We start from the raw sequence: 17910 nt of genomic DNA, 5'->3' as shown, positions 1-17910 counted from the left end.
AAGGTCTTCATGAAGCGATCAGAAAGGCAAGAGCAGGAGAAATAAAATAAATATATATATAAAAAAACGAAATGTGGATCAGTGTAACTAGCTATGTTTTGAAATGACCACAAAGGTTTTGATCTCCCAGATAAGAGTGCTACAGGGACGACACTTTTTAGGGGAACCTGGAAGTATGGTCACCCTGGGATGTAACAAAATATTTACAGTGCAATTAAGATTTCACATGAAGAAAAAAAGGTTCTGCAGAAAAAGACTTATGCTATTCACTGCTGGCACTTTTGTTCAACAAGATGAGCTATTTAAAAAAAAGTTTGAACACTTATAGCACCAAAACTGTATGGTTGTGATATTTATGGGCGTAATCTAATGTAGAATGAAACATGCATCTCTTAACAGACATTATTTAGGCTACTACCCAAATATAGAACAAACATCTACTACTCTTCCACCAAAATGTGGAATGCAGTGGTGGAAAAAGTACCTCAATGTTTTACTTAAGTAAAAGTATAAATAGTGCAATATAAAACTACTCCATCACAGTAGAAGTCCAGAATTCAAAATGTTGTACAAAAGTATTGGAATAAAAATGTACTAAACTACCAAAAGTAAAAGTATTCATTATACAGAATGTCCCATTTCAGGTTTTCAAATATATCAATTCTGAAAATAGCAGATCTACAAGCTCAAATTGCCGAAATGTATAAGGCTGAAGTGGTTAATGTATGTTTTGTAATAATAATAATATAAATCTACATAGTAACTAAAGTCTTAAAGTGGAGTAAGTGGAGTAAAAGTACAAATTTAGACAAATACTTGAGTAAAGTACAAATATCTTCAAATTGTACTTAAGTAAATGTACTTAGTTACTTTCCACCACTGGTGGAATGCCACGGTGCCATCCTTTCTTTCAAAACCTGAAAAATCTGTCCGGATACCACAAGGGGAGGTAAATGCAAATTCCCATAGCAAGGACGTGTCACTGCTGTTTTTCCATTTTCTCTTTTCTACTTAGTGTGTTGCATTTGTTGATGCATTATTGTACTATTTTTTATGCTACGTTAATGAATTAAATATATAGGACCACAATGGAAACAATTCCCATGCAGGACTTCTTTGTGTTATGCTTTCGTCTGACTGTACCACATGCTGTCAGTCAGGCCAGTCATTTTTCCCATAGATTTACCTTTGATTCTGTGATAATTTATAATTGAATATTTAATTATATGATATACATTTAATAAATGTAATGTAAATGTTTAGCCGTTTTCTTTTCCACAGAAAGGTTTTATGGGCATGATTCACCAGGAACCTGGATGGCTTGATTCTAGGCTTAAAATTGATTTTTTGTAAATCTCTATGGGAAAAATGAATGGCAGATGTTTCAGTGGAAAAATAAATATTCAGACAAATATTTGCATAGTTAAATCTTCATTGGAAAACAATACAGGAATTGGAAGCCTTCCAATATTGAAAACAATGGATATTTGAATCTGGCTAAGTATCGTAAAACAATGTGAACCATCATCAGTGAAATTCATTGCAGATGGCATGCTCACTGTTGTCTCTCATTGACTTGACTTTTCTTTTCCAGAAGACACTGTACATAATGTTTATATATTAAACAGTTCCAGTTTTGAACATTGCAACTGCTCATCAATAATCCAATGTATAACTAGATACTGTAAACAAAAACATGTGTATCCCTTTAGGACACCGTCTTTTGGCATGTAAATAACAAAACATTCAGAACATGTTCAACAGTTACCCAATCATAACTCTCTCCCCAATTTTGGACCTTTTTTCACAAATACTGTATGCTCCGTCTCTACTCACCCACACAATCTTGCCCCTTCTTACTCCAAAGACAGAATGTGCACTCACGCACACACAAACAAACGTATTACTATGCATTCCCTCACCAATTCAAGACTCAAGTTTTAGACATCAGAGGCTTCTATACCGAATTACTGATTAATTTAAAAGCAGAGACAATTCTGTACAACTACTCTTATATACTAAAAGCATTTCTTTGTGCCAAATAGTGTGAAGTGTAACAATTCAATTATAGCCATTTCATAACAATACAAGCAGTGATTTAAGAGTATGCATGCATACAGTAAGTGTGGAAAAAAATACATATTTTTAGTGCCCTCATTGGTCATTCGAATCGACTACAGTACATAATAAGAGCAGATTTGTGAAAATTGACCAAGCCTTTGGAGAATTGCAGTTACAAAATTACAATAGCTACAAACACATCATAAAAGGAAAACATTGTGTTGACATCCAAGATACAGTGACACAAATGAAATGGCTTTCAGCTCACAAACCTCTGCGGTAAGAGAAGTCTTGTTCAAGTACAGTGCAGGAATTTTAAAGAATTGCAAAAACTGCCTAATTGCTTGACTAACTTGAAAGTCATCTTTGAATGATCTTTAGAAACCTGTAACCTCATACATACTGTACGTCTTCATTTCGCTTACATATGGCATAGTATATGTTGATGAAAAAGACAGCATAAGCATATGAATCGTTCGTAATCCATAATGGTCAATCAGTTAACCATTTCCACATTTTGTCAGGTGAAGTGAACTAATCTCCCTTGATTAAAAACAAGACACTAAAACTCTTTCAAAGCAATCGTTTGCCCCACCATATATTCCTGTAAAAATCACTTCAGTGCTTATACAGTTCTGTAAAAGTGAAAAGATATTTAAAAGACAAAAATGGAAATATTTTTGGTCCTCTGACTCAAGTATATCAAACATGTTATCTCACATTCCAAAATAAATAATTTCATATCTGTATTAACATCCGTGTTAAGATGCTTAACATTCTTCTTGTTCATCTCTCCCATTCTCTTTGCCAGCCATAAATAGTTACCATGACTCACTGAGCCCTCCCCGTATAGGATAGAACCCGACAGAGGCTTAAGTTATTCCACGGAGCTCGGAAGAGTCTGTGCTCAAAGCAGGTCTTCTTCTATTTCCACAGAGAAACTAGTTCAGTAATAGTGTTCCTAGTTTCTGGGAGTTCAAATTTCGGTGTAAAAATGTCATTGGATAGACAGGCCTACCTGGGCCATGATTACTTACAACCATCCATCATTGCTTCTGGCCAGCTCTGCATGATCCAAATATCAGAATAAAATCTTTGCTGCCATCCTGAAGGGTTTGAGGACTGATCCATGATGCAAACAGGCACCTGTTCCAAACATGTGTCCTCTCAAACCACTGAAAGTCACAAAACACAAAAACAGTCGTTTAATAAGTTTAAAATAATTGTCATTGTGTAATAAATAGTATTCACTCGTTTAAATTATACAATTAAGAAAAACATCTGCACAGCATTTTAAAGAGATCTATATATATCCATCTATATGGGGAAACAGTTTATACTACCAGTTCCTCCCCTCCCCTCCCCCCCAAGGGGTGAGACAAAAACATAACTGAAAATCAGTTCTTCTCAGTGAATGGTCATACAACAAAGTGTGAATTAGACTCAGGTAGACAAGAAAAAAAAATACTGTACCACTTTCAGAAGGGCAGTAGGATACTCTCCCTTTTTCCATGCTACTGGTCTTATCTGGGACATAGATAAGTACATGTCTCCGTCTGTGACAGTCCTGCCTCCACAAACAACTGCAAGAGAAAGACGTTCAAACTTAAGGCCAGGCCACACCTATGCAACTCCTTGCAAAAATAACAGGCCAGTCCACACCAATGCAACTCCTTGCAACTGCCATTGGGGATACTTTGTCGCAAGTAGTTGCATGTTGCAAGGAGTTGTGGACTTGCATTTAAAAGGGATAGTTCAGATTTTTTTTACTTAAGCAGTATGAAATACTTGCCATTAATATAGTGGTTGCAACTGTATTAATTGATTGCCTGAGTCCCGTGGTGAGAGTTCTGCTCTGGTTTTGGTGAAATATTAACGGTTATTTTGTGGGAGGCACAGGGGGCCACGCATTAAAATTCACAAAACTAACCAGCTCAGTGGCCTTGTGGTTAGAGTGTCCGCCCTGAGACCAAGGAAGCTCTGAGAAGGAAGTGAAGTGGTCACGTGACTGGGCTGCACCATGACACTTTCATGGACACTTTCATGGGAGCCAAACTCACACAGGAAGTGCAATGAATACATGGCAGTGAATGGAGCCGGCTGGACCAGCTCATAACAAACATTATTCATGAACAATTGTGACCTTTTGAAAAGTAATCACTTCTGGAAAATAACAGAAGACATATCACAGGTTGTTTTCTAATCACTTACTTTTCGATGTGCACAGAGTGCACAGTATATAATTTTATCTGAGGATCTAAACAGCAGCAGGTATCGTTTCTGGCTCGGAAGTATCGCGATATTTGGCTGCCAGACAGGAAACGGTGGGAAGTCTCACGATACTTGGTGCGTTCAGAAATGTACTTTGTACTTTATGGTATCTCTATTTTTATAGAGATACCATACCTCTATAAAAATTACACAGTGTACACATCGAATAACAACACAGCAGACAATAATGTGTTACATGTCTTCTGTTATTTTCCAGAAGAGATTACTTTACAAAAGGTCTCAATTGTTCAAAAATAATGTTCATGAGCTGGTCACTGAGCTCTCATTGACTCCAATGCATTCTGCCAAACTTCCGAGTAGTTTGGCTCCCATGAAAGTGTCCATGTAAGTGTCATGGCGCAGCCCAGTCACGTGACCACTTCACTTCCTTCTCAGAGTTTCCTTGCCTGAGACTGGGAGGTTGGGGTTCAATCCCCCGGGTCATACCAAAGACTCTAAAAATGGGACCCAGCCCAGGCTGCGTTCGAATTCATAGGGTTGTTCCCTACTCCCCATATAGAGCGTCGCAGTCCCTCCCCCTTTCAGAACGACGAGTGGCCGAGGAAATGATTCTCCATTAATTTTCTCCATAGGCTTTTCAAAACGTATTTATTTAAAGACCTTTTAAGCGTAGTACGAAGCCAACTCTTGTCGTGACAAATCATGACAACACACACAATATTTTGGACCAAACAAATAATTACAAAGAAGAAAAACAACAAAAAAAGCAATTTTTTTCCTACTTTCTAATTCTTTGTTTGGCCCGAAGAATTGTGTTTGTTGTCATGATTGGTCACGACAAGAGTTGGCTTTGTCCGCGGCGTAAACGACTTTAAATAAATACTTTCTGAAAAGTCTATGAGGAAAATAAACAGGGATTTATTTTCCGGGTCTCTCGAGGGGGCGGGACTGCGACGCTCTATAGGGATCCAGACTTAGTGGACTCTTAATAGTTATGATTTACTCCCTATATGGGGAGCACCGAGTCTGACGTCAATATTGGTAGAGGGCTATAAGTCTGTGGGTTCATGTACTTTTTATTTGCATTGTAATCCCCATAGGGTTTTTTCAGATCGCCTCATATAAGAACGGTTTGAAAAATAAACAAATCCTCCTGACTACAAGAAACCAGTCAAAACGTTAATGTTACTGCTGCTGAATTAGTAAAATTTTCGCTAGAAACAGACAAATAAGTGACTGCATGCTGTCATAAACAATAGAGAGCCACCTCCCTGACAAGGACAGTTTGTTAAATTATTTTTAAATTCATGGCTGAATGAAGGAAGGAATGAATAAATAGGTTAATGAAAATATGTTTACAGGCATTTAGGCCTATATGTTTGATAAAAAGGTTATTCTCTTAAAATAACATAGGCCTAATGATTATTATCAATACATTAATATTATAATATATCCATATTACCCAGCAATATGAAAACATCATCAGCATTAAGAATCCCCGCTATGCCTGGGGGGAATACGCCAAAAATAGACGATCTATAAGCAACAATGACATCGGCTACTTTTGGTAAAGAATGTTGGTGTGAACATAAACAGCAGTCGAATAAATTACTATCTAGGGCTATCTACAGCAAGCAACCGATTCCTCTCCTAATGTCATGCGCTGGGTGATACAATGAATCAGATTAGTAATACTATTGCAAATGAATAATGTTGAATAAAATTGAGTTTTATTATTAATAAAATAAAATCAATAAAACAATTGCAAATAAATGCACAGATCATTTGTCTCGAGATCTGTAGCTTCGAGATCCGCCAGGGAAGAAAAGATAGGGGAAAACAAACGTTTAAAAAGTACATTTGTGTTGATTTCTTTCACTGGTTCAACTTCTGCCTCATCTGAGTTGGAGCGCATGCATGCAGAAGCAGGGCACGTGCGCAAACACGTGCATGGCATGTGTGCTCAGAGCGAGCTTGTGCAATGCATTATGGGGGTAGATTTGCTTCGCTGCGGCAATGTAGTGACCATCGGATGGTCCCTACAATTCCCGTTGCATTGTGGGATACTTCAGTTCACTACATTAGGGTGCAAAAATGTTCACTACACATTCGGACACTAACAAAATGTACTGCACTATATGGGGCATAGGAAATTAATTTGGATGCAGCCCCTGCTTGACACTCATCTATTTTTCTCGCATTGTTTCTGGCTTTACTTGTCTTTATGTATTGTCTTTATGTATAGTCCTAAGTGTTGGTTTTTGTATCTGTATGACCACACTGTGGTGTTCACATAAAATAAAAATATAAAGTATTAAAAATAAAAATAAAGGATTGGGGGTCCCTGCGACATACTAGCGTCATGTCCAGGGGGTGTACTTGTACATCAAGCTGCCCCACGCTACAGAAACAGGAGATAGGCTCCTGCCCTATGGGCCTCATGGCTCGGCAAGGCTACTTACTAATTCACAAAACTGTAACAAAAATGTTACTCTAATATTTTAGAAATGGGTCAACAATACAAATGACTCTAGTTTTGTGGATTCATTAATTTTTAATGCATGGCACCAGTGCCCCCCACAAAATGACCAGAACTACTTAATATTCACCAAAACCAGAGCAGAACTCCCACCACGGGACTCGGGCAATCAATTAATACAGTTGCAACCACTATATTAATGGCAAGTATTTCATACAACTTAAGCTCAAAAATTGTGAACTATCCCTGTATTGCTTCATGTTCTTCATCAGGTTATGGAAAGCTACTGGTGGAATACACATTAGGAATCAATGATACTTCAGTTAATTATGGGCCTAATTATGGATTAAGACAACGGATTTATGACTTAATTTATATGCGTCATAAGATAACAAGGCTATACATTTTACTTACTGTATAAGTGTACAGAATAGCATCATCAGCACACAACCAATCACACATAGCACCAGTGCAGTGGCAAGTGTATGTGGTCTGTGATTAGTTGCTACTACTGCAAGCAGGTCGGCGTGTTCACACCTCATCCCAACAAAGCCTGGGTGACACCTGCCACATAGAGGAACATAGGACATCAATCAATGGTATCCTCACCTGATTGGATAAAATTGGTATCCCGACCTGAAAATGTATTTACTGTTTACTAAATAGCTGGAGACATGGGGATACACTGGGGAACAATTCTTATATTATTTAAAAAAGTGCTTTATAAATAGAATGTACCTTACTTTTACTTATGTATAGCATCACAAAATACCATAGGCCTAGGGCATACATGGGCAACTGGCGCCCCGGAGGCCATATTCACTTAACCCCACCTTTACTTAATGTGGCCCTCAGGTATATTACGGTTAATGATTTATTTTATTTAATGGTGGAAACTGAAAATGTCTAATTGTATTCTCTGCAGCTGTTTGGTCTTGTGGCCATAAGGACTCTGTCGTTACCTGTCTAAGTGCCCTTATTTTAATATACTGTATTTATGTATGTACTGTATGTTAGTTTTTTTTTGGTTTTTTAAGTAATTGTATTGTCTGATGTATTATGTATTGTTCTGTTGTATTGTATGTTTGTACAAAAAAAAAGAAAAATGCAATAAATATATTGTTTAAAAAGAAATGTGGCCCTCAGGTTAATATCCGAATATACTGATATAATATTGGTTTCAGCTGTTACAATTCCACAACATGCAAACATGACCCGCTTTAATTACTTCAGTCTAAATAATTAGCTCAATGCTCAACACAAGTATATTTTTTCAGGATTCCAATTACAAAACATTGCAAAAACGTATTCAAGATTTCAATTCAAATATAGCAAAAATAGCAGAAAGCTCAAAACGCGTTGCAGTGAGACGCGTTTTGAGCTTGTAGATCTGCTATTTTTGCTACAACAGCAATGTGGCTCTCTGGAGTGAGTGTGAAAATATAGTGGCCCTCTCCATCGTCAAAGTTGCCCACCCCTTGCCTAGGGCATAGATCTATCAGGTACCCAAACTAGCTTTTGAAAGGCAATGTATTTTCACCATAGCTGAAGACAAAGCTTACATAGCTGACATGTCAAAGAATGTACATGCTGCCTGTATATGCGTTCACTGTAGATATATCATATGTTCAATGTTCTGATGGGAAATTACAAACTTCAATGTCTATATTGTCATCATGGTCACAGAAGACAATTTAATCCTTCACATAGTGGCCACTTCTGACATTTTAATCATTTCAACACACCAAGCTGTAATGCACTGATTGACTCATTAATACTTGTTGACAGTACAGGTAGTAAGAGTACAGTCAAAGGTTATTCTAAATGGAATAAAACACAAAAATCCCCTGGGGGCTCGATTTCCATTGTAGTTGATTGTACTCAATTCATCATCATAAATCATACAGTAGGATTCCCATGGTGTTTTTTGCCAGACAATGTGATGCAATGCCACAGCTCATTAGTCATGGTAATGAATTACCGTAATGCTAGTCACCTGCCTTAAAATGACCAGTTTATTACAATTTCCTGTTTGCCACCAGTGATTGAATACTATGAATTAGTTTCGGGATTTTCACACAGACTGTACTGCTCAATGACACAGGAGCAGGCAGATTTATGGCCCAGGCAGTTTCCTATCCCTTGAATAATTCATTCTCCAAATTGTTTGGCCACAGTAAGCCAATGTTCTAAACCCAACACTAACCCTATTAGTATCCACAACTCATGACTGCAATGAACGTTTACCAACAGACTTGACACTGAACTGCTTTTTGGTGCAAATATATCCATAGATGGTGCTATAACAAAGAGTTGTGTTAGCTCAACAAGCCCCATTCCTCCATCTTTAATTGTGATTTGTCACTTGCATTTTGTATTTGGTCTTTTGCCCGAAACGGGCACCCTGAAAGTGCTGAAACTCATCACATAGTATGGAATGACAAACTGCACATTTTTGACCATCAGAAAATTACAGGAAGCAGAGCACCTTTCAGATTAAGATTATATTCAATAAGAATAATTACACTGATAAGTTCCAAATGAAAACCAATTAACATTGCCAGACTCTGACGCCATTTGAGTTAAATTTACCCTCAGTCAACATACAAACATGTACAGATGACTATGCAAATTTATGACTGACTGACGGACTCCCCAGAAACATTCCTATGCCTAGTATGCCTTAAGCATCAGTACAACACTGACACATTACCATAGAACCTTTCCTCCTTTCATAGAACCACATAGTAGGCTATAATCTGCTCCACAGCTGAATGATTACAAATCCAGTGTTAATTGTCTCCACCAGGCCGAAGGCATGGGGAGAGAGTATGTTTTGCACCCTGTCCGTGTGTGTCCGTCCGTCCGTCTGTGTGTGCGTCCGTTACTAGCTAATCTCCGGCACCGTTAACCTGGTCGATGCCAAACTTTGCACACACTCCCTAGATGCCAACGATTAACCTCTGCCCCAAATTATCCAGAACGGCCTGTTATAGTGCCACCAGGAGGCCGACTTTTGATATTACTCTTCCATATTTTGTCCACAAATCCCGCAAATCGTTACACAGTATCTGTATAGTCATGTGCTCAAGACGGATATGTCCGATATTTCATTATTCCATCCTAATTGGCTTTCAAAGTCTGCAGGATTGGCCTGTTTTGAACAAAAAGTCTCAAATCATGAACGCAGAGTGCAATACACACACACACACACACACACACACACACACACACACACACACACACACACACACACACACACACACACACACACACACACACACACACACACACACACACACACACACACACACACACACACACACACACACACACACACACACACACACACACACACACACACACACACACACACACACACACACACACACACACACACACACAATGAGGTCATTCATCTGATACTAAGACATTGTTCAAGCTACCCATTGATGCCTGAGGCCGAATCTGGGAACACCTTCTAGGGCCTGACCTAAGGTTTCTGAAAACCTTAAAATTCGGATGATTTTTTTTTTAAATAGTTATGTTGCTACATGTATAGCAATAGCTGATGAGACACAGAGAGCGCGCCGGCATCAAGGGTAGAACAACGTATACGTTGCACCAGGCGTCAATGGGTTAAGAGGACACTAGCACTGGAAGATGTGGATCAACTTTGCTGGGATTGTGAAAAGGGTAAACAAGTTTCGTTCTGTACTAGTATGGAATGATAATAAAACTCCTTGAACTTTGAAGTCAAGTGAGTAATACGTTAGAAAAAAAGAGAGGAAGGAGCACATCTGTTGGGCCAGAGTAGAAATCTCCAACAAGGTGCTCTTTGGTACAACTGGGTGACAGAATTTAGGGTAATATGTTGTTATGTATATTATATGTTGTTCAGGAAGAAGAATCCCAGTTCTTTAACTTCTTAGATTATGTCAGTCACAATTATAATCATCATTTTAGTTGAGTTGTAGGAGGTTTTATACACAGTGTGCATGTTGGTTCTTGTTGTCTCCACCAGGCCGAAGGCATGTGGGGAGAGTATGTTTTGCACTCCGTCCGTCCGTCCGTGTGTCCGTGAACAGCTAATCTCGGCCACCGTTAACCCGGTCGATGCCATATTTTGCACACACACTCCCTGGATGCCAACCATGAACCTCTGCCCCAAACTTTCCAGAACGGCCTGTTATAGCGCCACCAGGAGGCCGCTTTGTGCAAAACAAGTTTTTCGATGCCATATTTTGCACACACACTCCCTGGATGCCAACCATGAACCTCTGCCCCAAACTTTCCAGAATGGCCTGTTATAGCGCCACCAGGAGGCCGCTTTGTGCAAAACAAGTTTTTGCACAGTACACCTACAGATTTTGTCCAAACATCACGCAAATTGGTACACAGTCTCTCTAGAGCCATTCAACGAAACGGGTCTTTCAGATTTATCAGACTCCATCCTGATTGGTTAAGATTGGCTTCCAAAGTTCACAGGAGTGCTCAGTTTCAAACAAAATGCTGCAAATCATGAACACATCGCGTGATTTCTGTGAAATTGTGCACCCACATTCCCACTAGGCCGAGGACGAAATGCCACATGAACAATTTCAACTCAGCCTCAAGGTGGCGCTATAACTGGCCGAAAAGTGTTTTTACCTCTAACTGCACGGATCTGTGGATAACCTGGTGGAGACCTGTGCCCGGAAGGGCACTTTTTCTAGTTGTTTATTTTTCGGTTTGTCTCTGCTCCCCAACACGTTTACACCAGGGGGGCAGTCAGCCAGATATTTCGTGAAGCCTCATTTGAAATCGGTAGTTCATATAATGGCCTGTTGTGGCGCTGGACCGGACCCAAAAAGCCCCATAGCTCCATAGAGGCCCATGTATTTTGGCCCAACTTCACCTAGACTGTATTACCTTAATAAACATGGTCATGAATACTTTCTTCTTCCAGTCACTAGTTTAAAGTCTCATTTCTAATGTCATAATATTCTTTTTGGAAAATTATGGTCCCATTAATTAAAAAAATGACCATAAAGAAAAAAAAACATCGCGTATGTTCTGAGGGGCGTGGCTACCATTACAGTCTATGATCGGGATTCCCCTCCCACTCGAGTCAAAATAAAAACCAACGGAGAAGAAGGGGGGAAGTCCCGCCTCGTTGTCTGGGCAGCCAATGACCAGCTGGTATACAAAACGGAGCCAGCCAATGGCCAGCTGGTACCAAAGATGGCGACTTACATCAGGAATTAGCATATTATTACAGGCTTCATTTTACGTTCATGTTAGACCCGGGGAACGCTTTGTCCATATTTTTTACAGTCTATGGTTTACACACACATTTACACTCAACGCTTTTTGTGTTTTAACCTTTTAACTGTTTCAATGTTCGTGTATAGACTTAGTCTTCAATCAATCAATCAATCACATCTAAATCTTTATATCTTCCTTTGCTATGAAGTTCCAATTCCTGGAGTGAGTGAGTGAGACAATGTTTACATGTTATTAGTGAATTAATACTTACACACATGCAGGGGTCTCCTCCTGTATCAAGAAGCGACATGTGCCATGAAAACAGAAGTGACTGTGGGAGTCTGGGCAGTCATCAAAATGAGAGCGAACCGCTGCAACCACAAATTCTGTCAGGTAAAAACAAGAGAATCATTGTAGATATTTCCACAGACCCACAGGTTAGTCCATGACAGACCTGTATTAATTTAAACAAAAATAAATGAAATTGGAGTTAACCACATGAACCCTAGCATCCCTATTCTGGGCAAGTCAACCATTTGGCAAAAATAGTTAAACATTAGGTGAAAATAGGCAAACGTTCGCCAAAAATAGCAGATCTACAATCTTAGCTTGAGATGTACTGCAGATATAGATCAGCAGTTTTAACATTCAACGTACAATGAAGTACTAATGATGATCCCAGCAAAACCTACGTAGACCATGGCTTTGTGTTAATTAGACAAACTGAAATACCAGTATTGTGAATTCCACAGGTTCGCTACAATATAGTGGATTTGAATGTTATCAACCCATATCAATCAGTAGGTTACTTATCAAGACCATGCACTGGAGCCAGTAGACTCTACTGGTGCTTTTCAATCACCCCTGACCTGTAGACAATAGACATGTGTCCCAGGAAAGTGTTGTACAAGAGGCTCAACTACCACATAGTGGCTCTGCATAAGAGTCAAGAGCATCAGCTGAACAGACATTTCATCTGTTAATCCTGTATAATGCATTTGGTTTTGTGTCACGGCATTGTCGTGTTCTCTCTGGAAGACCACAACGTTACATTACAATGTAAAGTAAGAGATGAGTCAGATGACACATTAAGTTGACAGTAGCAGACCAACCGCTGTTGCCGTAATACCATTATGCAAAGTCACCACCTAATCTCTATTTTGAGTGAGTAAAAAACCCAGAATGATTGTAATGAATGAGCGTAATGTAGTAAGTATATAATATAGGTGAACATCATACTTCTAAAAATAGTACAAGTCTCCGGAGGCCTGAACTAACATTTACTAAAACCCAAAGCTGACACCCACACCACCAACAGGGTGTAACTGAAGCCTTTTGTTATCATTTAGAGTGGATATATCGCTGGGAGGGACACAGGAAAGTGTTGTATTCAATGACAGAAATATATAATAGCAAATGAAAAAGACCACCAGCCCCATAAAATTCAGGAACAGCACTTCCCTGCAGGAACTGGAGCTCTTTGAGATCAATTTAAACTTTTCTGTCCACCTTAAGCAAGTTTCTCGAGTCCTTTAAATTCATTATTCAGCTCAGCGCTGCAAAATGACAGGACTAGAAATGTCTAAACTTAAAAACAAGGCATAGCCATTTCCTTACACATAAGCCGTACAGTGAGAAACATTCCTACATGACCAATAACAAAAGTCAGTATTTGTTTCCCTAGACAGCCAAAACAAATGTGACAATGTAGCATTCAGGGAGGGAAGGAGGGCAAGCAGCCAGCCAGATTGCTGCATTACAGTTGCCGTCACACACTTCATTCCAACGGTAAATGGGCTTCTGGATTCCAGCCTACATGCATTGTCTCCTTTTGGACTCTGTAAAAGCCCTCTGTTTTCCCTGAGGCATCTGCCAACCAACCAGTCTCTCTTTCCATGTGATTTTGGCAGTCAGACGAGGATAACTTTCAAAAGGAAATTAGCCATTAGGGCATCTCTGCATGGGTTTTGCATGGTGCCTTTGAGATAATGATTGAATATAGCTGTTGCAGCTTGTGGAACTGCTGCTGAGTATACGGCTTCTTAGAGAGGATCAATTATCAGCATGTGCCACACTGTCTAATAGCTCTGGGGAAGTGTTAACATTTTTCAAAAGAGACGCTTTTAATTCTCACTTCTCAAATATGGATATAGCTGTCGTGAGAGAGGATAAAAGACCATAACGCTTCTTGATTTTATTGAATGCATTCAATGCTCTATGGGCCCCTCTTTAAAGAAGAGGGTCCGTGTTATTTATGCCCTGAAGCAATATACATTTACAGTACGTTGTGCAACACTGACTTACTTTTAACTGGGGGGATTTTAGGGGTGGTAGATATGATGGTGATGGCGCTGGTGGTAGTGGTAGTTGTCGAGGTGCTCATTGAGGTGTAAGGAGCAATGGTAGAACTGGTAGTAATGGAAGAGGTGGCAGTGATGGCATAACCTGTGTCAATAATGGAATTCCCCTGCCCTGCTCCAAATGTGAAGAGGGAACCTGATGGGAGAAAGCAGGTTGTTTACTACTGAACAATACACACAGTGGACTACATAAATAGGCTCCTTGCATCAGATTAACCCCAGGTTTAATAATAAAAATAATAAAATGTAGTCGACAAGTATTGGAAGACTTGTTACTTTCAGCAAACACCAATCGTCCATATTTTCATTAATAATCAAATGGCCTTCAGGAGCATCAACTCAAAGTATCAAGGTCAAGGATCCACATAGAAGTCCAACATAGACGGATTCAGGTATAAATACTGGTTGTTGTAACTCACACCACAGATCAAATTAAAAAGAAAGAAACATATAATATACCGGTAATTCATTTTCGCCTACGTACAGGCCTAGCTACAGCACAAGACGAAGGTGCACTGCAATAAATGAACCTATAGGCTATATTAAAAATAAAGCTACTAAACGAAGCAATACAATAACCCGCCACCCATGACACATTGTCGATGTTGACACAATGGTGTGTTGACACAGGCTATGTTAATATAAGACTATTTATATATTTAAAATTAGGCCACTTACCGGTTATGAGTAAAATAGTATCCCAGAAAATCCGACACATCTTGACGAATTGTAAGCAAACTATAGAATAGGCTACTTGTAGGCAAAATCTCCGAAATTTGAGAGCCTGTGTTCTTGGAGACAATAAAGACCGCGCACGCTAACTACGGCCAACGCCGATCAAAAGGTAAAATGCCATTCTTTAATCTGATCGCAATAGTGGCAATTAAACCAGTGTCAAGTGCAAGCATCTCCTCGCTTGACATGTCTTACAGATGTCATGTAAATGCAACGGTTTTCTTGGCGAAAAACGCTTTTTGTTTTTGGAAGTTATTTATTCCACACGATGAACTTTTTCCTGTTGTCCAATTAGCAGCTCCTAACGTCACACAATACCCAAGCAGCTGACATAAGCGCTGAAGACTAATTAGAGAGAGAAACAGGGGAGAGAGACAGCTGGGAGAGAGAGAGATCGAGAGAGAGAGAGAAGGGGGACGCGCTGGCACGCGCGCACACGCAGGCACACACACACACAAACACGCGCGCGCGCGCGCGCGCACACACACACACACACACACACACACACACACACATACACACACACACACACACACACACACACACACACACACACACACACACACACACACACACACACACACACACACACACACACACACACACACACACACACCATGCACTGCCACCACAATTCTGTCATATAGACTAAGACCACCCGATGGAAACAAGCCCCCGGGTCTTGTTGTGTTATCCCCATGAAATAATTAGTTATCCATCCCTTCAGCATCTTTGTATAATAATTGTACCAATGTAGCCTTTCTTGTGAAAACTGATAATAAAAGTATTCAATCAATGAACCAAATCAATTATCCATATGTAGTCTGTCACCAATTTTCAACCTATTTTAACCTAACCTGCACTATTCATTATATGGTAGCCTACAATTTTTGTGAATTTTGTCTACTCTAGAGGAGAGCTATATCTGTACGTGGCCAGAGCCATTGAAGGAGAGTTACGACATCTCCGTTCTCTGTGAAGTCCTGGACAGAATGCACATAGGACTCAGGCAACAGCCCAGCTTTAATGATCTTAAATCCATTCATTTTAAATCATTTATTTTAGTACAACATTACAGAGACTTAATAGTTGTCACTGTACAATAGACTTTAACACATGCCTAAAATTGCTGATATGTGCGCCGCCCTCGTTGAAAACAATGTGTTTCAAACTCCAGCTTGTCACAGGGCTGCATGAACAGCACTCGAGCACTGTTTTCTGCCCCCTCAATGACGCCACTCTCCTACTAAACCCCATGGCACCGTCATCTATGCTCACAATCTATCTTATCACTGCTATGCCGATGACACTCAACTGTTTCTATCCTTATTCCCCCGCTCAGGTGGAAGAGTGCATCACTGGTTGACATCTCACAGTGGATGTCTTCTCACTATAGTCACCACCTCAAGCTGAACCCAGACAAAACTGAGCTTCTCTTCTTCCCAGCTAAGTCCTGCCCCATGCAGGCGCAAACTATTTCCATAGACAACATCTTAGTAACTTCGGTTCCAACAGCCAAGAACCTTGGTGTTGTTAGTCAGCTGTCATTCAAACTTCAAAGCATGCACACATGTCAGCGCCAGCGGTCACTCGATCCTGTATATAGGTTTACACTCTAAAACGCGACGAATTAGACCCGCTTCCTCACCCAGGAGTCAGCCCAGCTAGCAGTCATATCAAAACTTGACTATTGTAACTCTCCTTAGTCCTTACTGGACTACCGGCATGCATGCGCACTTTAAGCCTTTCCAATTGATCCAGAATGCCGCAGCTCGCTTGGTCTAGAACCAGCCAAAATTCTCATGTCACACCCCTTCTCCGCTCCCTCCATTGGCTCCCGATCGCTGCCCAAAATTCTGATGCTGGCCTTCAAAGCAAATTAAGCAATAAACCAATATGGCACGGTTGGCACCCCCATATCTTGCAAATCGGATTGGACCCTATAGTACAGACCCTCCTGCGCGCTCAGATCAGCCAACAGGGAAGCTGGAAGTACATTCACTAAAAATGCCGGGACAACGTTCACGTCCCAAACTCTTCTCCCTTCTGGCTCCAAAACTATGGAATGCACTTCCCATTACAATCAGAACTGCAGACTCACTCCCAATCCTCCTAAAATATTCCACTGTTAGGTAATTCGAGGTGTATTCGATGTATTACCATGTTTTGTTCTTGCTTACTGCAGTGCTATATGAAAGGAAACATAGGCCTATGGAATTATGTAAACAAAAAAGTGTTGAACAAACCAAAATGTGTTATTCTTTAAGTATATCAAAATAAATATTCTTCAAAGAAGCCACAATTTATTTTGATGGCAGCTTTGAACACTCTTTACATTCTTTCAATCAGATTCATGAATCATAGGTTCATGAGATTCACCTGGAGGGATTTTCAGAAAACTTTACTCTTCACAAAGTTCACAGAGTTCAAGTAGCAGACACATCTCAACATCCACTGTTCAGAGGAGACTGCCTGACCAAAACCAGCGGGCAGCGCCATCTACTGGACATGGGCAGTATGCCTGTGTGCAGACTAGAGTGCAGACCTCTAAGGTGCAGACTATGGGTGAAATGCTCGTCCGCCAAGAGCTTCTGAGGCGGATTCATTCTTCACCCGCGTGCACTGTCTGTAGACCACCTGTCTTATTGTAACAGACTCATATTATTAGTTTTTCTTTACTTTAATGTCGTGACGTAACAGTGACGTCTGCACTCGTTCATGGGGTGGACGCCTATAGCTTAAAGGACCACTTCACCACTTTTCAACCTATCTTCATAGGTAAATAGGTCCTCACTA

At 40.0% G+C, this 17910-nt stretch overlaps 1 protein-coding gene across 1 annotated transcript; it reads right to left on the bottom strand.

Moving 5' to 3' along the window:
- Positions 1–3107: 3107 nt before the first annotated feature.
- tgfa (transforming growth factor, alpha) lies at positions 3108–15168 on the bottom strand (the record flags this gene model as incomplete). The annotated part of the gene is made up of 6 exons (XM_083771039.1): positions 15058–15168; positions 14324–14515; positions 12291–12405; positions 7187–7336; positions 3560–3644; positions 3108–3236 (listed from the first exon to the last, which is right to left on the bottom strand). Exons 1-6 carry the CDS (start codon positions 15095–15097, stop codon positions 3108–3110), a joined length of 711 nt encoding a protein of 236 aa, XP_083627165.1. The 5' UTR covers positions 15098–15168.
- Between the last annotated feature and the right edge of the window lie 2742 nt (positions 15169–17910).

This window comes from Protomyctophum parallelum, assembly GCF_964188405.1.
Source record: "Protomyctophum parallelum genome assembly, chromosome: 8".
In the NCBI taxonomy this organism is placed as follows: domain Eukaryota; kingdom Metazoa; phylum Chordata; class Actinopteri; order Myctophiformes; family Myctophidae; genus Protomyctophum; species Protomyctophum parallelum.
The sequence above is the reverse complement of the archived record's forward strand: the minus strand, read 5'-3'. Positions and strand labels throughout refer to the sequence as shown.